General features: G+C 49.3%; 1 protein-coding gene across 1 annotated transcript in view; it reads left to right on the plus strand.

The window, feature by feature from the left end:
- Positions 1-19,291, plus strand: part of LOC147725749 (NXPE family member 4-like) — a 209,614-nt gene extending 190,323 nt beyond the window's left edge. Inside the window, exon 5 of the mRNA XM_086964584.1 lies at positions 18,102-19,291. Within this exon, the coding sequence (XP_086820710.1) occupies positions 18,102-18,643 (542 nt within the window). The 3' untranslated portion in view covers positions 18,644-19,291. The remainder of the gene's footprint in view (positions 1-18,101) is intronic.
- The last annotated feature ends 2,899 nt before the right edge of the window (positions 19,292-22,190 follow it).

The following is a 22,190-nucleotide window of genomic DNA, read 5'->3' on the forward strand; positions in this document are numbered from 1 at the left end:
TTCACTCACTAGGGACTCTAAAGAACCTCTAGCACTCTCCCAGCGGTCTGCTTCCTCTGCAAGCTCGTATGGTTCAGACAATCCACACCCTACTAGGTGTTGGCGCAATCCTGGATAAACAACACTGAGCAACTGCTCTCTGAGAAACATATCAAACAATATGTCCCAATCACATTTCGTGGGCTCCCGTACCCAATCACACAGGGCTCCACAACAGTCATCCACAAAATCTTCCCAAGACTGATGAGACGGTTTCCTAAGGTTCCTAAACCTCAACCTATTCTCCTCTTCTGGGGAAACAGGAACCATACTCGGGGAACTGGGACTGGGATTTCCTACACTGAAATCTATATAGCTGCCACCACTGGACTCAACCCTCCCTGGGGAATCCAGACAATCAACACTGCGCGCAGGGGATAGTCCACCCTCCAGAGCTACTTTGCCTCTGGTGGAGGCCCTCTCAGCCTCCTCCTGCGCTAAGACCCTCTCAGTCTCTAGCTGTTGCTCTTAACCTCCAGCTGTTGCTTTCTAACACCCAGCTGTGCCATAGCCTGGGCATGCTCCAACCTGAGCTTTTCTAAAGCCAGCTGGTGCTCCCTTTCTCTCCTCCTATCTTCCAGCTCCTCTGGGGACAGGGAAAGGGATGAGGCGCCGCCTCCTAAGCTGGACCCAGCAAGGGACTCCCTATCTATGGGGTCCGCACTATCTGCTGGCGTCCCTGTGCTATCATTTTCTTCCTCCTCCTCTGAATCTTCAGGGCTCCCCACAGACCTACCACCCTCATGGCGTGAGGCCCGGGCCCTTTCCTCCCTGCGCGCAAGATCCCACTGACTCTTTTGCCATAGGATCAGCCTGCTCCTAAGTTCGGACTGAGTGTCTGACTCATCCACCCCTATGTCTCTCTCTTCACAGAACCTTACCAACTCTCCCATACTGTATCTAAACAGATCACAGACATCAAAAGCAGGCTCCATTCTGGCGGACGTTCTAGTGAAAAGATTACAGAGGGAACCTAGGGGTCTGATCTTACACAGAAGTACACAATTCACAAGGTATCAGCAAGCTCTCTCTCCCAGAGAACTCACACTCACTTGCCTAGTGCCACACACCATTCATTCACACACAACCCCCCCCCTCGGACTGGGAAGGCAGTTTCTACCACCCCTGATTCCTCAACCTGACCACACGTGACACAGGGACCAAACTCTGGGCGCGGGGCAGGGGAATAAATGTACTTGACACAATTGCACAATGATACCTCAGGAGAAGAAAATAATGGAACTTCAAAAACAATAATCCCCTAAAATGTGGTCATCTAAAATGCAGAGTTTTGTAGTGTGGCCTGTCGCCACTTTGGTACAACGCAAACACAAATTCTCATCCTCACCGCTTGCCGCCAATGTTAGAAATGGGATCCCTGGCTGGCCAGGGCTTTCGCCAAAGTCAGTCAGAGACCACCACTTCTAAGTCAGGGCAAGGGAGTTACACGCCAAGATAACCCCTACTCGCCCTCTCGGTAACGTGGCGCGAGCAGCAAGGCTAAACTTGGAGGCGATATGAGTTAAGTATTTGCGCACGCACCCCAGCAACAACACCCAAGGCCCACCACAAAGGAAACTCCACACAAGGTTATATATAAAAATAGCCTTTGTATTACACCAAACACATTAGATAAAACCCACACTTTACAATGTGCCAGGGGCACGGGCAGAATTTACAGGAGATATTTACAAGACAGGGCCACCTGGACCACTGTCAGGAATCAGCACTTTTAGAAGTAACACTTTTTAGAAATAGCACTTAGAATGTAAAATTACATTAGCACAAAATAGCACACAACCAGTAATCACTGGTAACCAGGACCTCACTAGCATCACCTGTACTAGGGAGAAAACAACCACCTACATATCACACTACCTGTAGGGGTGTAAGAACATAACACATTATGCAATGCATAACATTCATTCAGAGGTGTAAGGGAGGAAAACACATGATGTATCACAATACATTCAGAGGTGTAAGCAAAATGAACAATTGCGCCAAATCCACATTAGCCACCACCTGTGGCAGTCCCTGTGTCCCAAGGTCAGGGCCTAAACGTGGCAGTTGCCCACGAAGTGCTGGGCAACTGTTGAGGCTCTCAGGGCTCTTTAGGAAAAGAGATATGCCTCCTTGGGAACCTCTCAGGGCTCCAACAACAAAGGTGCAGCCTCGCTGGGCTGTGGGGGTCCCTCACGGGGGACTCGGAATTATTGGCGGTGCCTCGAGCCTCGCCGGGCTCTCAACAAGGTGGGGGCACTCCAGAGCCTCTCGTGGGCTCACGAACAAAGAACTGGCCTCGAGCCTCTCAGGGCTCGCGAAATCAGGGTGCCGGCAATCGAGCCTCGCAAGGCTCGCGAACAGGAAATGCCCCCAAGAGCCTCTCAGGCTCTAAACACAAGGGCGCGAGGTCGCGCTGCTGAGGGGGGGGGAGCGGACACCGACAACGTGTCCCGGTGCCCCTCCCTTCTATTCCTGTGGCAACACTCACCGGCTCTGGCCTCCAGCGGGGGCGGGACTCGCTGCCGGTCTTCTCCTGCTGCTAGGCTCTCGGCAATCCGGACTCTCCTGCGCTTCACCGGGGAATCCGGGAGGCGGGTCTCTCCCTCTGGGGCCGCACCGGGATTGGGCGGCTGTGCAGCTTCTGGGTCGCCTGTTCCTGTCCCACCGCAGCCTGCCTGACTTCCGGGTCGCGGCTGCGGCCAATCGCAGCGCGGCACTGGAATCTGGAGGCGGGACAGCGCTTCACTGAGGATCGGGCCGGCGGCGGTGATTACACAGGGCAATGCCGGGTGGGCACCGGCTTTAGATTCAAATATTTAGCGAGGTGGGCACTCGCTCGGGGTGCCAACACAGAGGCAAGGTCCCTGGCAGGGTGGGCACCTGCCAGCGGACAAAATACTCAAATCAGCGAGGTGGGCACTCGGTAGGCAGGCGCTAGGGGTAAATAAAGCGCTCTTCAGTGCTAGGAGTAAAAATAAAGCGCTCCCAGCGCTAAATGCAAAATACAGCGCTCTTAAGCGCTAGAGGGGAAATCAAAGCGCTCCCAGGTGCCCTCAGCAGGGCAGAGTTCCAGCAAGTCCAGCAAAGGTCCTTTCAAGGGGCAGGGGGCAAGGCTGGGCCCAGAGCCAGCACACTGGGTCTCCAGGCAGGGAGGCACCCCAAGTGGCGGTCCTCTGGCCCAGCAGCAGCAACAGTAGCCCCCTCAGGATCCTGGAACAAGAACAATTTCTGTGGGGACACAGCCCCATTTTTATACACCTAAATCCTTTGTTTGGAGGTGCAGGGTGGGGGAAGACCCAGTCGCAGCTGGTCCTTGAGTACCCTTGATGGCCCAACCACCCCTTCCTTTCACTGGCAGGGCTAGGGTCATCAGTCACACCACAGGGGGGCAGAGCCAGCATTGTCTGGGGAAAACCCAGCCTCATTCAGGCCACAGGTACACTCCTCCCCAGCCATCAGCATGCTAATCTCCCACTCACCACCGGGCAGACCCATCCAGCCTTCCTGGAGCCAGGCTCACCAGCCTGCTCCAGCCAATCACACGCCAGACACATTTTACACTAATATGCCAACTCTTGGAAATGGCATTTCTACATATGACACACTCATGCAACACACACCATTGCGAAGCATTCACTCTCACGAGTTCGCACATATCAGATTCGAACCTGTACACCCCACGCACCAGGAACTACCAGGGACACATACATTCCCCATGCATTCCTATGGGAGGGCAGGCCTATCTCATCACATGCACTCAGAGTGCGCACGCACTTTCCACTGGGACACAGTGAAAGTGCGCAGAACCCAAAAATCACCATCACTAGGTCACCATTACAAGCAAAAAGTCTAGGGGTGAACCTGCCATAAGGGCCAAGTCCAACAGGAATCAATGGTATGCAGGATGATATCGATCCAAGCAGGGACTTGCAGAGACGGACCGACAAAGACTTCCTTTTTTGCAAGAGATGAGCTGACAGAATAAGTTTGTTCTGATGTTCCTCCGATGGAAAGGCCTTGCAGTGATTTGTGTCCAGAATAGAGCCTAGAAATTTTGCCGACCTGGATGGAAGAACGATCGATTTCTCCTTGTTGAGTTGCAGGCCCAGTTGGTTGAAAAGTTGAATGCAGCTTGAGACCGCTCTGGAAGCTGCCTGGAAAGATGGAGCTTTTATCAGCCAATCGTCTAGGTAGGGAAAGACCTCTAGAGATTGTCTTCTGAGAAACGCCGCCACCGTAGTCAGTACCTTCATAAATATTCTTGGTGCGGACTTGAGACCAAACGGAAGCACTCTGAACTGAAAGTGGCTCTTGCCTACTGTGAAGTGTAGGTATTGCCTGTGAGCTGGGGGGATCGGCACATGGAAGTATGCATCTTCTAAATCCAGCGTTGCCATGTAGTCCCCTGGATTCAGTAGACGTAGAATATCCTGAAGGGTGACCATCCTGAATGATAGTTTTATGAGATAGGTGTTGAGCTCCCTTAGATCTAATATTGGACGCCACTTTTCTTTTGTCTTTCGAACCAGGAAGAACCTGGAATAAAAACCCTTCCCCCTCTGGGAGTGAGGTACAGGTTCTATTGCCCCCTTGATGAAAAGTTGGTGGACTTCGAGACGTTGAAGTCCTAGACGTTTCGACTCGTTGGCGCCTGGAGCTCTGCTTGGAGGAAATTGTTGAAACTCCAAAGTGTGGCCACCATGAATGATATTCAGAACCCACTGGTCTGATGTAATGACCTTCCAGTTGCGTAGACAATGAGAAATCCTGCCCCCCACTGATGTTATCGGAGGGGTAGCAACAGTAAAAAAGAGCCATGAAGCCACTATTGACATTTAGAATTGTCTCTTCCTTGACGCCCTCTTGGTGGCTGACGAGAGAAAGACACCGATTGCGCTGTGAGTATTGCGGCTTGTAAGATTGAGAGGACTGAGAGTACGAAGAGTAGCGTTGTTGATTGCCACCTCTGTACGAGGAAAAACCTCTCCCTCTCGCACCTCTGAAAGGAACTTTGCGGTAATTCAATGACCCCAAGGACCTTGCTGTGTCCTTCTTGATGCCTTGATGGACATCATCTACATCCTTTCCAAAAAGCATCTTTCCGTCGTAAGGTAAGTCCAAGATCTTATTTTGGACATCCTGGCGAAACCAGGTTGCCCGTAGCCAGCCCTGGCGCCTCAAAACTGCTGAACCCGCCAATGCACAGAAAGCAGTTGTTGCTATGTCCATAGCACAATCTTTGAGCCCTACACTCTTCAACGTATATATGGCACCTCTTGAACAAATCGTCGTCCCCTATGGCATTAAACTCCTGACCTACGCGGACGACACACAGCTGGTCGTCTCCCTCAGCCAGTCAGAACCCCCCACCATCGATCTATATTCCTGCCTGGAGAATATAGTCAGCTGGATGAGCGACTCCCATTTAAAGCTCAATGGGGAGAAAACCGAGCTTATGGTACTAGGCAACCAGTCCCTCTTCCGCCCGGAGTCTCTATGGCCTCCCAGTATGGGCCCACCACCAATCCCCAAAACTGATATCAAAAGCCTGGGGATTTGGTTGGATGATAAACTCACTCTCAACACTCAGGCCAAAAAAACTGCAGGAACATGCTTTGGCCTGATCCGCTCCATCCGTAAGATTCTCCCACTCTTACCATTCCAGTCAAGAAAATTGGTCATTCAGGGCCTCATACTGTCCAGACTTGACTACGGCAACGCCTTATATCTTGGTTCCCCAAAAAAAGTCATCTCTAGGCTACAGGTGGTGCAAAATGCGGCCGCCAGAATCCTCACTGGCACCAAAAAACGCTGCTCTGCCAAACCTGCACTCAAAGAACTCCATTGGCTCCCTGTGGAACAAAGGGTGCATTTCAAGGCCATGTGCCTAACACACAAAATCTTGCATGGAAAAGCCCCCACGGTCCTGAAAGACCTCGTGACTCCCTATACGACAAACAGAACCCTACGCTCTACCAATGCCCACCTGACCAAAACACCCAAGATCAAAAAAACACGTTTTGGAGGTCGACAATTCTCATTTCAGGCGTCCAAGATGTGGAATACTCTTCCACCAGACCTTCGGGCCCAACCTAATCTCCTAGCATTCCGCAAATCCCTGAAGACATGGCTGTTCCCCTGATCTCTTCCTTCCCCGCCGACCCCCTCCTCTGGAGATCATAGTGGATTTCTGTTAGCGCTGGGACGCTTTCGGGCAGCCATGCGCTCTATAAATCTCCAAAATAAATAAATAAATAAATATCACCTCTGAAGAGGAACGCTCCCCTTCCATCATTGTCTTCCTGGCTTCATTCTTTGCTGCATCCGGAAGTTGGTCTACAAACGGGGATAAATCACACCACATCTGGCGATCATATCTGCCCAAGACAGCTCGAACCAGGAGGTTGGCCATAGAAGAAAACCTTTTCCCCACATTGTCCAGACGCCTCCCTTCCTTGTCTGGCTGTGTTATAAGTGGTGTCGAAGGATTCTTGGACTTGCTTTGTGCCGCTTGGGAAATGACTGAGTCCGGCTTCGGTTGACCAGTCAGACAAGCAGGACTGCCGTCCGGTGCTTTATGTTTCTTCTCCAGCCGGGGAAGAACAGGGATAACTGTCGCAGGATTCTGCATCACTTTAGTGCCTTCCGACCATACATGTTCAATTATAGGGATTGAACAAATGGAGTTTCTGTAAGGTTCCTTGAAGTCGCAAAGGAAACAGTCTGATTGCACCGTCGTAATTGGAAGGCCAAATCTCTTGGAAGCCCTCTCCATAAGATTATGGAAACCTCCAATGTCAGCTGGAGGGGAGGTTGCAGTGTCCGGCACTGGTGAATCAGGATCCTGGTTGACATCATCGACCCAACCTCTATCCGGGTCATGAGAAGGATCAACCTGAAGGTCTCCATCAGATGAGACATCATCGTCCTGAACTGTCACAACCTCATGACAGCCCTCTCTGGGTTCCGGTCCCGAAACCCGAGTAACAAGAGGCGTCACTGCCCCTGCAGGAGTAGTAGGAATGGATGGAGATGGAGGACGCTCCTGCTGTTCCGCAGTTTGCGACGGAAACCTCTTTTTGTAGTCCTGTAACATCAATTGCAAGTCTGTTATAAGAGAGGACGGCATTGCTACCATATCCTGCCGTGTTCTTTGTGGAGGCATTTCTTGCTGAACAAACTGGCACTCCTCAGTATAGCACTCATCAGAGTCCGAATCTTGATATTTCACCTGTAGTTGGGATGGGCTATAAGAGTCCCATGAGACCTTCGGACCTACAGCAACTTCAGGACCGCATCCTTGAGGCTATTGCTGCAACCAGAGAGGCCTTGCAGCAGGATATTGCGCAGGTGGTAACGGGGCTGGGGCTCCTGCGAGCTGACCACGACAAACTCAAGGATAGAGTTAAGGAAACGGAAGACACTTTAGAGGTCCTAGCCCCGGCCCACAAAACGATGGAAGCATGGCTATCGAACGCTTTAGAGAGGATACAAACGCTGGAGAGGAGGGCCGAGGATGCCGAGAATAGAACCGCCGCAGTAACGTCAGGATAGTAGGGCTGCCGGAAAAAACAGAAAAGGAAGATATGATAGGGTATCTGGACGATTGGTTTAAGACTACGGTGGCGCCGGAAGGACTGTCACCATTCTTCACCCTGGAGCTAGCTCATTGAGTTCCGGCTAGGCCCCCCAAGCCGGGCTTGCCTCCGAGACCAATAGTGGCCAAACTGCTACACTACAGGGACAGAGACCTCCTGCTCCTGCGAGCCCGGGAAGCGGGGCCGTTCCAAGTAACAAACAGTAAGGTGACTTTGTTTCCGGATTATACATTTGAGACGCAGAAGCTGCGGGCCTCTTTTCTGTCCATAAAACGGGAACTGCGGACTGAGGGAATTCGATACTCCCTGCTCTTCCCGGACAAATTGAGGGTCGTCCTGGATGATACAACTCACTTCTTTCCCACATCGGCGGATGCCTGGGACTGGTGTGAAACGTATAAAGCAGGCACGGACGGCGCCAGAATCCGGGAGGAGCGGGAGCGAGCAAAAACACAGACGCGGAAATCACAAAGGCTGCGATGGCGACGACAAGGTTAAAAAAAAAACATCGATGTCTCAAACGGAAGCGGAAAGACAGGCGGCATTGCTGGCAGTTGAATCGATGTCGAATGCAGAAGCCTCCAATCACAGAGGGGTTCGCACTCGGAGACAAAGGACACAGGATCGGAGTCGGAGGCCTCAGAGACATGCAGCACCAAGGGCCCGCTGGTGACTCCACAAACCTCGGAGGAGATCCTGAACGTTTGAGGGGCAGCGACCATTGGAAGGGAACTCCTACTGTGGGAAGAAGGCGTGAAATGTGAGGTACTGCAGTGGGGGGGCTCAGACTGGGTGATCAGACCGCTGCTACCAATTGGGGGCGGGGAGGGCGATGGTTCCACTTTTGGTCCTAGCCACAACCCGATAGCCCTTAAGGCGCTCACGGTTACGACCTTGAATTAGTCTGGCAGTTGAGGGGATTGCTCTGGTTTGGATGGGTACTAATAGTTGGACATTGGGGCCTATTCTGGGGTGGATGGTAGAGGGTATTGTTGGGGTTGTTCTGTTTTTTTGGCAAAGGTTACTGCAGGAACGGGCGGGGAACATTATGCCAGACGTTTGGGATATTCTGTGGGGAGACTCCACCACTCGCGATAACGCAGGGAGGCGACAAGAACTGAACTACAAGCTATGGGACAATGGCTAGTGCAAAGGAAGTGAGATGTATAACCTGGAATGTGCGGGGGTTGCACTCGATGACATGAAGACACAAAGTACATGCCTATCTGGTCCGGCGAGGGGTACACATTGCTATGCTGCAGGAGACACATATCACAAAGCAGGAAGGGATAGCGCTGCAAAAGAGATGCAGGGGCCAAATTTTCAATACCACTTACTCAGCGTTTGCTAGGGGGGCATTGATATGGATCAGGGCGGGGGTCCCGTTCCAAGCGACCAGGCACATCATAGACCTGGAGGGGCGCTATGTGGCAGTGGAGGGCAGGTTGAGGGGCAGGGACATTATACTGTGTAGCATTTATGCACCAAATATTGATCAGGTGTCCTTTTTCACTAGTCTATCGGGGTCACTGGCACACTTCCTAAAAGGCTCAATCCTAATTGGGGGGAACTTCAACTCTGTAGCGGACACGACACTGGATAGGTCCCACCCACCTCTGGCAGATTCCCCTGTTCACCGCCTCACGAAGGGAAGGCTCGATTGGCAGGTCCGGTGGGGTTTGGTGGACGCATGGCGCATGCAACACCCTGCGGAGCGAGATTACTCGTTCTTTTCGAGCCTCCACGACCTACATGTCCGAATTGACACAATGTTGTGCTCTAGGGAGGTCGTGCAGACGGTGGTAAGAACCGAATACCTAACCAGGACAATTTCGGACCATAATCCGTTGCTACTTGAACTGGGGTGGGTCTTGGAAGTATCGCGGGTTCCGACCTGGAGACTGCGACCGAGACATTGGAAGACCCTCCTTTTCGAGCGGACCTAGAGGAGGGGATCACCCGATATTTCAGGGAGAACGAGGTGTCCACGACTTCCAGGGCGGCGGAGTGGAACGCTTTCAAGGTGGTGATTAGGGGCCAGTGCATAGGGAAACACGCGGGCGCGCGGAGAGCTCTGTTAGAGGATTTACGGAAGGCGGACTCTGCATTGAGGGACGCTGAGCGGGCTAGGCTGGGGCGCCCTGACCTACAGGAAGAGGTCAACTCAGCTAAGGAGGCAGTGGCGGTGGAAGTGGAACGCCTCCGCAGCTTCGATCATAAGGCATTCATGCTTAGGGCCCATGTTGAGGGGGACAAGGCTGGAGCACTGCTTGCGTGGCTAGCTAACCCGGCCAGGCGTAGCTCTCCGATACTGGCGATTGAAGGGGCAGAGGGTCAAATGCAATACTCCCAAATGGAGATATTGGACTGTTTTCAGAATTATTATACGACCGTTTATAGCAGTGCGCTAGTGGGGCGGGAGGACGAGATTCACGCCTTGGAGATCTCCAGTTACCACACTTGGAGAAAGAACAGGCGACCGTATTAGGAAGGGATATAGAACTAGGTGAGATTCGCGGGGCAATCAAACGAATGGCTTGTAATAAAACGCCGGGCCTGGATGGTCTACCGATTGAATTCTACAGTACATATATAGATCTACTGGCGCCTAGGCTACAGACAGTGTACAATGAGGCTAGGAAGACCGGTCAGTTGCCCCAATCCATGCGAGAGGCCTTAGTGATTCCGCTACTAAAATCAGGGAGAGAGAGCGAACATCCGGCCTCTTACAGGCCGCTGTCCATGTTGACCACGGACTACAAGATATTAAGTTCCATACTGGCAGAGAGGCTCCTAAGGCACATGCCCGAATTAGTCCATGAGGACCAGTCAGGGTTTATACCTGCTCGGAGCACGACCATAAATATAAGGAGACTCTCACGCTTGGTTGACAGTCCACACATGGCAGCCCAGACGCCCCAGGTCTTGTCGGTAGATATAGAGAAGGCGTTTGATAGCCTGGAGTGGCTTTATTTATATAGGGTCATGGGGCATTTTGGTCTGGGGGACGGATACATCGGATGGACGCAAGTACTCTATGCGGCAGCGGTAGCTAAAGTGCGGGTAGGGCCTCTCGTTTCACATCAGTATCCGGTGGAAAGAGGTACCCGGCAGGGCTGTTCACTGTCCCCCCTTTTGTTCGCCCTGGCGATTGAACCCCTTGCGGCCTCAGTCCGCACGGGAAAGCATTTTCGGGGAATAGATAGTAGGGGAGGACAACAATACATCTCCTTATACGCGGACGACTTGTTGTTATTCCTGGAAAACGGGATGGAAGCGTTGAAAGGGGCGGAACGATTACTGGATCGGTTCGGAGAACTATCAGGGCTAAGGGTCAATTGGTCGAAAACCTGCTTGTTTCCCCTAAGGCAGAACACGGCACAGCCAGACCACCGGCCGGAGCTTCGGTGGGAGCCTGTTTGCTTGAAATATTTAGGGGTCTATATCTACCACGTGGCGAAGGACGTGCTAGAGGGCAACATAGGCAGATGCATACGAGCGCTGAAGGGCTGTATGGTCTTTTGGGCCACGCTACCGCTGACAGTCACGGGACGCATTTCAATATTGAAAATGATCGTCCTGCCGCGCCTCCTATATTTCTTTCGTACCCTCCCTGTTTGGATTCCTCGCTCCCTGTTTTCTCAGCTGAAGTTCCAGGTGACCTCCTTCATATGGGGGACGGGCAGACGAAGGATTGCACTGGCGACACTCACCCGCCCGAAAGATGAGGGGGGTCTTGCGGCACCCGATTTTGAACTCTACTACTTAGCTGCTCAACTGCTGATCTTTACGCAGGAGGTGGCGAGGGTATACCGGGGTCCGGAAGATGAAAGGTCTAAGGGCACTCCGCGCCACGTTTTGGCTTTCATAGCTTTACAGCAGAGAATAGCAAGGGGAGATCTGATACCCGAGGAACGGACGTTCAAACTTTGCTGGGATCGATCTCGGCGTCGTGCGGGCGAGCAACACCCGTATGCCCCGGAGATTCCCTTAGGCATGCTAACAGCACTCCCCCACGGTGGAGACTGGTCCCAACTGCAGAGCAGGGAAGAAGCAGGGATACAAGTGGTGGGCGACCTCTACGAAGACGGGGCACTGATACCCTATCAGGAATTACAAGAACACTTTGAGCTGCCTAGGGGTGGATACTTGCTGCATGCCGCGGTGACTAGAGCCATTCAAGCGTACTGGAGAGAAGGGCTTGTGGAGCCAAAAACAACCATGGCCTGCCAGTATACTATGATGGCAGCCGGAACGTATAAAGCAGTGTTTTGTCTGTACTCGAGAATGTTGCGGGAAAACTTATCACCGCTGTCGGCGCTGAAAGCCAAATGGGAGGTGGATCTGGATAGAGAGATCCCAGACACAACGTGGGCTGGATTGGTGAGACGGGCCAGAAACAGCAATAGAAACGCGCGCTTTCAGCAGATCCATTTTTATGTGCTGCACAGGGCGTATTTGACACCAGGGAGAATTAAGAAATACTTCGGAACGGATAATGCGAGATGCCCGAGGTGTGCTTTCGAGGGAGCGGAGCTGGCACACATGTTATGGTCATGCCCTGGTCTCCGAGACTATTGGCAAGAGGTGGGGGACACTGTAAAGGAAGTGACGGAGAGGACATTTCAGTATGATATAGCAGTCTGTTTGTTGCACTGGTTTCCCCACGCGCCTAAAAAGAAAACCACGAGCAAATTTATAGACATGGGATTGTTGATAGCTAAAAGGGAAATTGCACGACACTGGAAGGCGAGAGCAGGTCCCACACATAGGAGAAGGGCCAATGAGTTCTTGAAATGGGCCGCTTGTGATAGTGCACACAGATACCTGATGGCGCGCCGCAAACCGACTGATAGGGCATCGGACACTGCGGCGGCTTGGGAGACACTGGTCCAAGCCCTGAGGGACAGCGCACTACAAGAGGAAGAGGCAGAACTAGAGGACATTGGGGAAGGCCCTAGCGCAGTACCGGGGACATTGCTGAATTAGGTAGACATTGGATGGTGACTCCTGATTGTACCCATAGCTGAGACAGAGGTGAATACTCCTGAGTGGGTGGTGGATGTCTGGGAAGGGAGGGGGAGGGGGGGGGGTTGGGGTTATTTTGCAGGGGTTTGGGGGGTTATGAGGTGGATTTACAGAAAAGCAGACGAGCATAGCATTAAGAGGGAGGGCTACACTGACTATATATTGCCAGGAATTGGGCCCAGATCTTTGGACTGGGGTGAATGTGTGACATTGATCCACATTCTATCCATCACCTGTTTTGTTTGCAATTACCGCCATAAGTGCGCTGGGGATGCTCAGACATGGGTCCCAGTCACTCCACACCACTGGAGTCAAGCTAGCCGGGCTGATGAGAGGTGTTACCTCGAAACCGGTCCGGTCCTCGGATGCTTGATTCCGTTCTGGGAAGGACATGGCTTTTGTAGTTCGGACTGGACTGTTCCCATGGGGCACAGGGTCAGATCTGATTTGCATATCGCCATTGTCTAACCCAGGGTGGTGTGGAGTGCAAAATAACGATGGATTTGGGCCCAGATCTTTGGACTGGGGTGAATGTGTGACATTGATCCACATTCTGTCCATCACCTGTTTTGTTTGCAATTACCGCCATAAGTGCGCTGGGGATGCCCAGACGTGGGTCCCAGGCACTCCACACCACTGGAGTCAAGCTAGCCGGGCTGATGAGAGGTGTTACCTCGAAACCGGTCCGGTTCTCAGATGCTTGATTCCGTTCTGGGAAAGACATGGCTTTTGTAGTTCGGACTGGACTGTTCCCATGGGCCACAGGGTCAGAGCTGATTTGCATATCGCCATTGTCTAACCCAGGGTGGTGTGGAGTGCAAAAAAACGATGGATTTGGGCCCAGATCTTTGGACTGGGGTGAATGTGTGACATTGATCCACATTCTGTCCATCACCTGTTTTGTTTGCAATTACCGCCATAAGTGCGCTGGGGATGCCCAGACGTGGGTCCTAGGCACTCCACACCACTGGCGTCAAGCTAGCCGGGCTGATGAGAGGTGTTACCTCGAAACCGGTCCGGTCCTCGGATGCTTGATTCCGTTCTGGGAAGGACATGGCTTTTGTAGTTCGGACTGGACTGTTCCCATGGGGCACAGGGTCAGAGCTGATTTGCATATCGCCATTGTCTAACCCAGGGTGGTGTGGAGTGCAAAAAAACGATGGATTTGGGCCCAGATCTTTGGACTGGGGTGAATGTGTGACATTGATCCACATTCTGTCCATCACCTGTTTTGTTTGCAGGAAATGGAAAGTTTCATGCTTATCGCCGCCCGACCTCCGGGCTGTGGGCCTCAAGGCTGTGTAAGAATGGGGATGCAAATGGACGAAAGCGGGAAACAATGGAAGTGACCCTGTGTAACAAATGTGATACCGCTAATCTGCAATAAAAATTATGTTTAAAAAAAAAAAAGAGTCCCCATAAGGACCATCCTCATTTTCATCAAGACTCCTCATCCAGAAGCAAAGGGGGAGGCAAAGGAGTTACACGCCGAGAAGATTTCATTTCTGGGGTAATTTGCTGCCTTCTTATAGATATGCGGACCTTTTGAATCGTCAACGACGTAGTCGACGGACTCGTCGTCGACAGTAACGTCGGCGGAATCGTCGTCGACGGGACCGTCGACGGAGAGATAAATTTCGTCGACGGAGGGTTGGTCGTCGACGGTGGATTAATCGTCGACGAAGTCGTTGACGAGCTTGTCGTCATAATCATCATGGCCGCAGTCGTCATCGACGTTGTCCTCGTCGTCGTTGCCGCCGCCGCCACTATCTTCGTCGTCATTACCGTCGACGACGAAGATGTAAACACCATCGTCGACGAGCAGGAAACAGGTACTTTAAACGTCGACGAAGATATCAATGCCGCCATCGACGGGCCCGTCGACGAAGCCGTACCTGAACTTAAGTCCTTTCTGGAAGCCGTCGTCGACGTACCAGCTGTTTTCGTCGTCGACGGGCGAGGTTTTTTGTCAGATCTTCCATCCTGAGGGACAGCAGGAGGTTTCTTACCTCCCTTCTCCTTTTCAAATGATGGAGAAGTTACAGATAAACTTTTCTTCACCTTCTTAGCTGTCTGTGTCTCATCAGTCTGTCCCAGCCTCTCCTTTACACCTCGGTGAGGAGATTTTATGGGACTAGTCCTTTCAGACCTATCAGAGGTCTTTTGTAAGGCTTTCACAGGGGGCTCCATAGATGCTGAAGGGGATGACCTACCTCTCTTCTTGGATCTTCTGGAGGACGCAGCTGAGGAAGAATCCTCACTGTCAGATGACGAAACGTCCTTACGTGACTTCATTTTTTGGAGCCAAGTCAGTAAGCAGCCTTCCCTGTCTCTCAAGGTCTTCGTAGAGAATGTCCTGCAGATCTTACAATCTGTGGCCTTGTGGTCCGGGTACAAGCAGTAGATACAGTCCTCATGCTTGTCCTCCACAAACAGCCTCTTCTTAGAACAAGTAGCACAAGCTCTAAATAAAGCCGTCTTCTCCTTGTCAGACATATTAAAGTTGAAGAAATGGAAAAGAATCTAATCTGAAAAGAAATCTGAGCAGAGTAGAAAAATCTGAGGCTCTGAGGCTCTCTCAGGAGTGTTCTAAGGGGTGAGGCTATTCTGATTGGTTGTTGCAGAATTTTTGGTCTCTTTTACAAAAAGAGGTTGACAAGCTACAAAATGAGATGAGGCCTAGGCCTAGTTTTCTCTTTTGTACTTACTGCTATGGTATTTTTTATTTACCGAGGCTCCCATTCCAACGACGGGGGAATGATACAAAGCATGGGAATCTATGAAAGTTCCAATACTGGGGCAAGTTTGGTACCAAACATATTGTCTTAATACATCCTCACTGATGCCAGTGTGGGATTTATCAATTTATCAATGAACACACACAGGATTCCTTTAGAGGGTTCCTAGAAAACCTACCAAGCAATAGTGTGGTCTCTGACTAGTCATAGCCAATCTGCCACCCCCAGACATGTTTCCAACATCATGGGGTGAGAGCCTGCTCTCTCAGAGGCCATTAACAATCCCTGCTTCACACCTCCTCCAGGCTGGAATGCACTTCAACAGTCATGGTGTGCCGTGCCACCCTGAACCTTTGAGGACTCCAAGAACCCTGGAACTCCTCCAGTCTTCACAAAAAACACCAAAAATCTCCCTTGGAGTGAAGTTAACACTCCCCTGCACAACACAGGCACCAATCCCACTGAGGTTGGTTTGTGGATGTGCTGCTCCCCGAGGACTTTGACCCATTACCCCGACCAAAAGATGTACACCAGGTCCAGAGGGACAGATCTGTCTCCTTCCCAAGTTTGGAGACACCAGGACCTACCAGAGCTGCACCGTACTAATACTCGAGGTACTGGACCCCCAACAGCAAACAGTGAGATGAGGAATCCGTGTCAGATTCCACCGATACCAGACATTAGCACCCATCAAGGGACATGAGGCCCCCTGAGACCCACACCCTGAGTGGCCCAGCTGTCCTAAAATCGCCTCTCCAAGTTGCCTGCTCCTGACCGCAAGGACTTCTCTACGCACAATGCCCGTCTGGCATATCTGCTCTACATCCGTCCCTACTGGCACCGGTAACGATTAACTAGCCAAGCTCCATGGTCCTGCAATCCTTGTGACCTCCTCCCTCCAGTGGGACCCACCAGACTTACCTCTAAGTCCTCCTGTGCAGTGTCTTTCCATGGGACCCTCTGTCATAGCGCACCAGCTACCAGCAGCTTCAGCATCCTGCTCCCAGACGAATCCAGGACACTCCTGACCTTCTGATGCTGGAACTTTGGACCTGGCCCCTCTGTCGACCTGAAACAAGAAGGGGAACTTTGTGAAAGTATTGCCTGATTTTCTATGCATTTTTCTGCTTTTCTCTATTTACTTCAATTGTGCGTAAACACGCACAAAAATGATATAGTTTAAGAACTCTTAAAAATCGTAACAAATTTAAGTACTTACTATGGATCAAAGTTCTTGGTCTTAAAATATACATAATAATCAATGCTATTTTTCATAAATTGGTCACAGATTTATCCTTGAGTGTGTGTCTCATGTATTGCCTCTGTGAATACAACAAATGCTTCATACTACCCTCTGATAAGCCTAACTCCTCGCCCATACTACCACAAAAAGAGCATTAGAATTGTCTACTTTAACCTCTGTGCACCAGTGAGGGGTCCGTTGGACTTTCTGCACAGTGTACTTCAGTTTAGTGCACTATGTAGAGAGCCAGCACCCTACAATGTAGAGACCTCATGACACTTTTGTCCCATGAACATGAGAGGGCATAGAGGTATTATCACTCTTTTCTAACATGAGAGGGTATGGAGGTGCCATGACCCCTCTCCCCTGGACATGAGAGGGCATAGAGGTGTCATGACACTTTACTCCCATGGACATGGGAGTATGGAGGTGTTATGACGGTTTTCCCACGGACATGAAAGGGTATAGAAGAGCTATCAAACTTTTCTCGCACGGACATCAGAGCACATGGCTTGGTCGTGTTGGTTGATGTGAAGAAGGCTATGAAAGGGATATGTCTCTTTTCTTCCAGGGGCATGATAGATCATAGTCTGGTGGGTGAACGAGTGGACAGTGGTGTTGGATAACAGATATGAATCGGACACATCTCTTCTCGCCATGGGTCACGGATGAGAATAGCCTGGTGATGGCACATGGGCATACAGTAGGTACTGCTTATCTCTAACATGGACTACAGTGGACAGTGCTCTGAGAGGGCACAATGGTGTGATGGGTGTAGGATGGTGGGCTACAGACTTTTCCCTTTGATCTCACAGTTGCTTCAGTGGTACTTAACAGGTAGTTAATGATTTTTAAATTAATGATTGCTGCTTTTAGAATATATCCCAGTGGGACATATATAAATGTATACAGAGAAGAAAGCCACATCCTTCCTGGCTGCTTTTCCCGACCTCTACTCTGTACGATATTTATTAACGTCAGCGTATGACACAAATTTGTTAAGTATATTTACACAACAACATAAAACAGAGAGCATAATGATGTCACAATCCAGCAAGGTAGCTGAGTGAGTTAAACACTTTCTCCTGACAAAAGGCAGCATGCCATAGGTTTAGAGTATAATATCCATGGAAAGAAGTCTCAGCATTCTTCCTTGTGTCGGTTGATGAATAAAATAACATTACTTGAGCAATGATACCACATACTATTTACACTGCTTAGAAAAGGCATAAATATGTTATGAAGCACTACATAAAATAAAGTTGATATTGCTTATTAATAAACCGACCTTTCAGAAGTGCTTGGATTCCACATGGTTTATAGATTGTAACAATGTGTTTTTTCCATTCAGGTATCTTTCTTTCTAAAGGTCTAACACCTTGTTTCCCATCCCAGACGGCCATTTAATCTACTGAAGTTATACTGTAAGAATGTCTTGTTTTTACATTTCAGATCTCAAGGATCTTGACCTCTATGGCTATGACTGGGAAAAACCTCGTCTAAATGTGGACACTGAGAGAAACATCAAAATCTGGTTTCAGAAACATGGGATTCCATTCATATTCCTTGATTTTTATACATTGGCATCGATAGGTGACAAGACTCTCCCTGAACAGATTGCTCATATAGGAGGGAATAAGCATACAGTCATTGCTTTTACAGTTGGAGCACATTTCAGACCATTCCCTCTGCACATCTACATTCGACGAGCGATCAACATCCGCAGAGCCATACAGCAACTTCTTCTAAGAAGCCCAGAGACGAAAGTCATCCTCAAAACTGAGAATACTTCTTTTGAAAGTAATGATTTGGAAACTATGAGTGACTACAATGGATACATTCATTATCAAATCTTGAACACCCTGCTGCAGGATCTGGACATTGGCATCGTGGACGCGTGGGACATGACTGTGGCCGCTGCTACAAGTGCCCTTCACCCACCACCATTTGTTATCCAAAATGAAATCAACCTCTTCCTTACATACATCTGCTGAAAGACAGGCAGTAGCCCCTGGGCTTGCACATCTGCTCACTGTCTGCTTAGACAACTTCACAAACCACATCATCACAGGGATGGGATACTAGCACACCAAGAAAACCACAACATCACAACATTGGTTCACTATAAGGCAAATTAGTTGTATTTATTATACAATTTTGAAGAGGACTTTTGACCCATTGGAGTGGCAGTATGTCACTGTACACAACACCCTGCAGCAGGGTTCCAGCACTTCCATTTCACCTAAGCTGATGGCCTGATGGGTCTCTGGGAATATGAAAATTAGATCATCATTCTCTTGAAATTTGCAAGCTCTGCCGTCGGGCCTTCGTGATCTTACGTTCTCATTCATTAGGACTTTGTAGACCCAGACTACTTGTACTTGGACTTTGCAGTTTGTTCCCCCTTGAGTGTCTTTCATCCATGGATGGGTCTGTAGTTTAACCTGCACATCTTCCCGTAGATGGCCTATATCTGGAACTCTGTTGTGCTTCCACATTCGAACTAGCCTCCGATGGCTTGCTCTACTTAGCACCACCGTCTTAGAATTATAGAATATTAGTTGTTACTTCACCAACTTTTATATCAGTAGTAACCAAATCATGTTAAGTACATCAGGTCATGTTCACCTCTATATATAAATACATCTCTCTCTCTATATATATATATATATGATGAAGGGCCAAGGGGGTACTTTCACAAATAAATAAATAATTGCACCTTAAAGACTTGGGTCCGCTGTCGTCCTTTCTACAGCACAAGGCTTTGACTTTCCTTTTCATATATATATATACATATATATACACACACACAAATATATATCTATATGTATGTATGTATATGTTCACTTAAAAAACCAAAAGTAACAATGACATTATAGTTAGTATTTATCCTTTAAAAAACCTTACAAATTCACAGAAAAATACAAATAATACAGGGATGTTATATAGTCTGACATTTCACTCATACAAAACCAGAGAAATTCAGCAGTTATAGTTAGCTAAGCTAACTATAACTTGTGCCCTGCATTGCACTGCTTATGACCTCACGTATTACATCACTCAAGACATGGTCAGTGACATCACTGATGACGTCACCGATGACCTCTCAAATGACATCACTGATGATATCATCCAATGAAGCCACTTTAAGATCTTGAGCATAACGCATAACTCTTTGTACAACAACGGGCCCAAATACCTCCCAAAAAAACTTAATTGGTATGTCCCCAAAAGATCCTTAAGGTCCAGCAACAAATCAAAAGGGAAAAACATGAAGGGGTGTTCCCTTACTAAACAGAAATCAAAATTCAACTCACATCAGCAGCTCACCCACACGCAATAATACAGATAAATTTATTCAAAAAAGTTTTTAATTTTCATTTTTTGTACATATAGATATCAACATACTTTTTTTAGATAAATAATTCCATTTGGACAGTAAAAAGCATTAGAAAGAATTGACATAATCATGAATGAACAAAGACAGTATAAAAACTAGGACCCGCAATAACAATTAAAAAAAAAGGCACCAAATACATCCATTCATACATACAAACATCACTTTTATACAGTCAATTTCACACACAAGCATTCACATCCATATCACTACACACAAGGACAAGAAAAGCGCCGACGCGCGTTTCGGACAAGTGCCAGTAGAGGCTTCCTTCATCAGGGCGCACTTAGGATAGTACACAGGCAGACACAGTAAATGATGTCTGTAACAAGGTCCTGAAAAGCGGTCCTAGGTAACAGCAAGGCTGAGGGAGGGTAATCTAAAGACCCTAAAATGACGGGACCCTTTAAGATATGTAAGAGGGTCTGCAGGTTTGTAAAAGACCATATAAATGCGGGAAATACTCTCCAGGTTCCGCAGGTCAGGATATCGCAATTTAAGAATAAGCCCGCAGGGGATCCAGGCGTTCAAAAGGAGCAAGGGTGCCAGTGCAATTCCGTAATAAACATCCAAATGTCTCAAAGAGAATAGCAGGAGCTATTTTAATACAGGAAATAACGTAGAAGCCTGTAGAGAAATGCGAGCGACCTCAATTCAAAGGTACTCAGAAACGCTTAGTTTACGGTAGGATGGAGACGAGAAGTATCCAGCTAGTGCAGCACATCAATTCGAAAAAGATACTGGGGGGCCTGAAGCGACCCGAAGGTCTAAGTATAAATAGCGTCCTCGATGACGGTAGACGCGGAGCTCCTTCTCCCTGCGGCGCGAAAGTTCGTCGGTACAAATCATTCTTGACCGAACCGCCTGTCCGGACCCCCAGATACTGTCACCGTTCTTTTTCCTATCTTGCCCCTTTGCTCTGGAACAAACTGCCTCCCCACCTCCTATCCATCACTGAACACAAACAATTCCGTAAAACCCTAAAAACCTGGCTCTTTCCCAAGTAGTCCTACCATACTGTATCTAGCCTCACTTGTGTTCAACCGTTTTTGTGCTGCAAGCGCCTTGAGACCTTACAGTGATAAGTTGCGCTATACAAAAACTTTTGACATGATATGACATGACAATGACTGATTGTTTTTAAAATGTTTATGAGTGTAAAATATATATATATACCAAGGTGTATTGATGAATCAGTGGATGTATGAGTGACTGTATCAATGATTGAGTAGGTGCGTGACTGACTGTATAAGTGAGTGATTAGGTGCCTCAGTGAATACATGGGTCACTGACTAGGTTGTCTGAACATCTGTAACAGTCTCTCAGATGGTGTCTAGATGGCTGTATGGTTTGGTGAGTGGGTACAAGAGTGGGTGTATGGGGAATTGATTGGTTGTCTTAGTACCTGTGTGGATATATGAGTGTCTGTGTGGGTGGGTGAGAGGGTGTGTGAGTGCCTGCATGGATGAGTGAGTGATTGAGTCAAAGGGTGTATGGTTTAGTGAGTATGTAGAGAAGGGCTGTATAAGTGATAAAGTGTGCGTATGGCTGTGTCAGTGAGTGAATGGATGTGTCAGTGGTATATGGGTGAGTAGGTGGATCTGTGAAAGGCACTATAGGTGAGTGTTGGAGTGCATGAGCAACTGTATGTGAGAGTGAGGGATTGCGATAGTGGACCATCCTCCAAGTGCTTCTTTCATGCTTCCTCTTGGCTGGGGGAGAGAGACTACTTTTTTCGGCATTCCTTTCAGTGGTCCGGAGGCCCGACATCATCTCCAGGTGCTAGAGCAGTGAGGCATCCTGTAGCATGGGACACTAATCTCAGCGCTTCTTTCACACTTCCACTTGGCTGGGGGAGAGAGCCTACCTTTCCCGGTATTCCTTTCCCTGGGCCAGAAGTCCAACATCATCTCCAAGTGCCGGAGACCGTAACAACACAAGAGGTGTCCTGTAGCGTGGGACGAAGACAAGGCCAAGAGTGGGCCCATCTGCGCCCGTCAGAGACAAAGTACTTTTTTATTCAACTGTATTTTGCTGGAAAGCTCACTTGCTCTGACATTAGACTGTGGACTCTGTGTAACTGGGACAGTGGAAGAAGAATTTGGTTTTTGAACACTGGGCCTCTTTATCTCGCATCTGTGGGA

Source organism: Lissotriton vulgaris, chromosome 3_2 (assembly GCF_964263255.1).
Source record: "Lissotriton vulgaris chromosome 3_2, aLisVul1.2, whole genome shotgun sequence".
Taxonomy (NCBI): Eukaryota; Metazoa; Chordata; class Amphibia; order Caudata; family Salamandridae; genus Lissotriton; species Lissotriton vulgaris.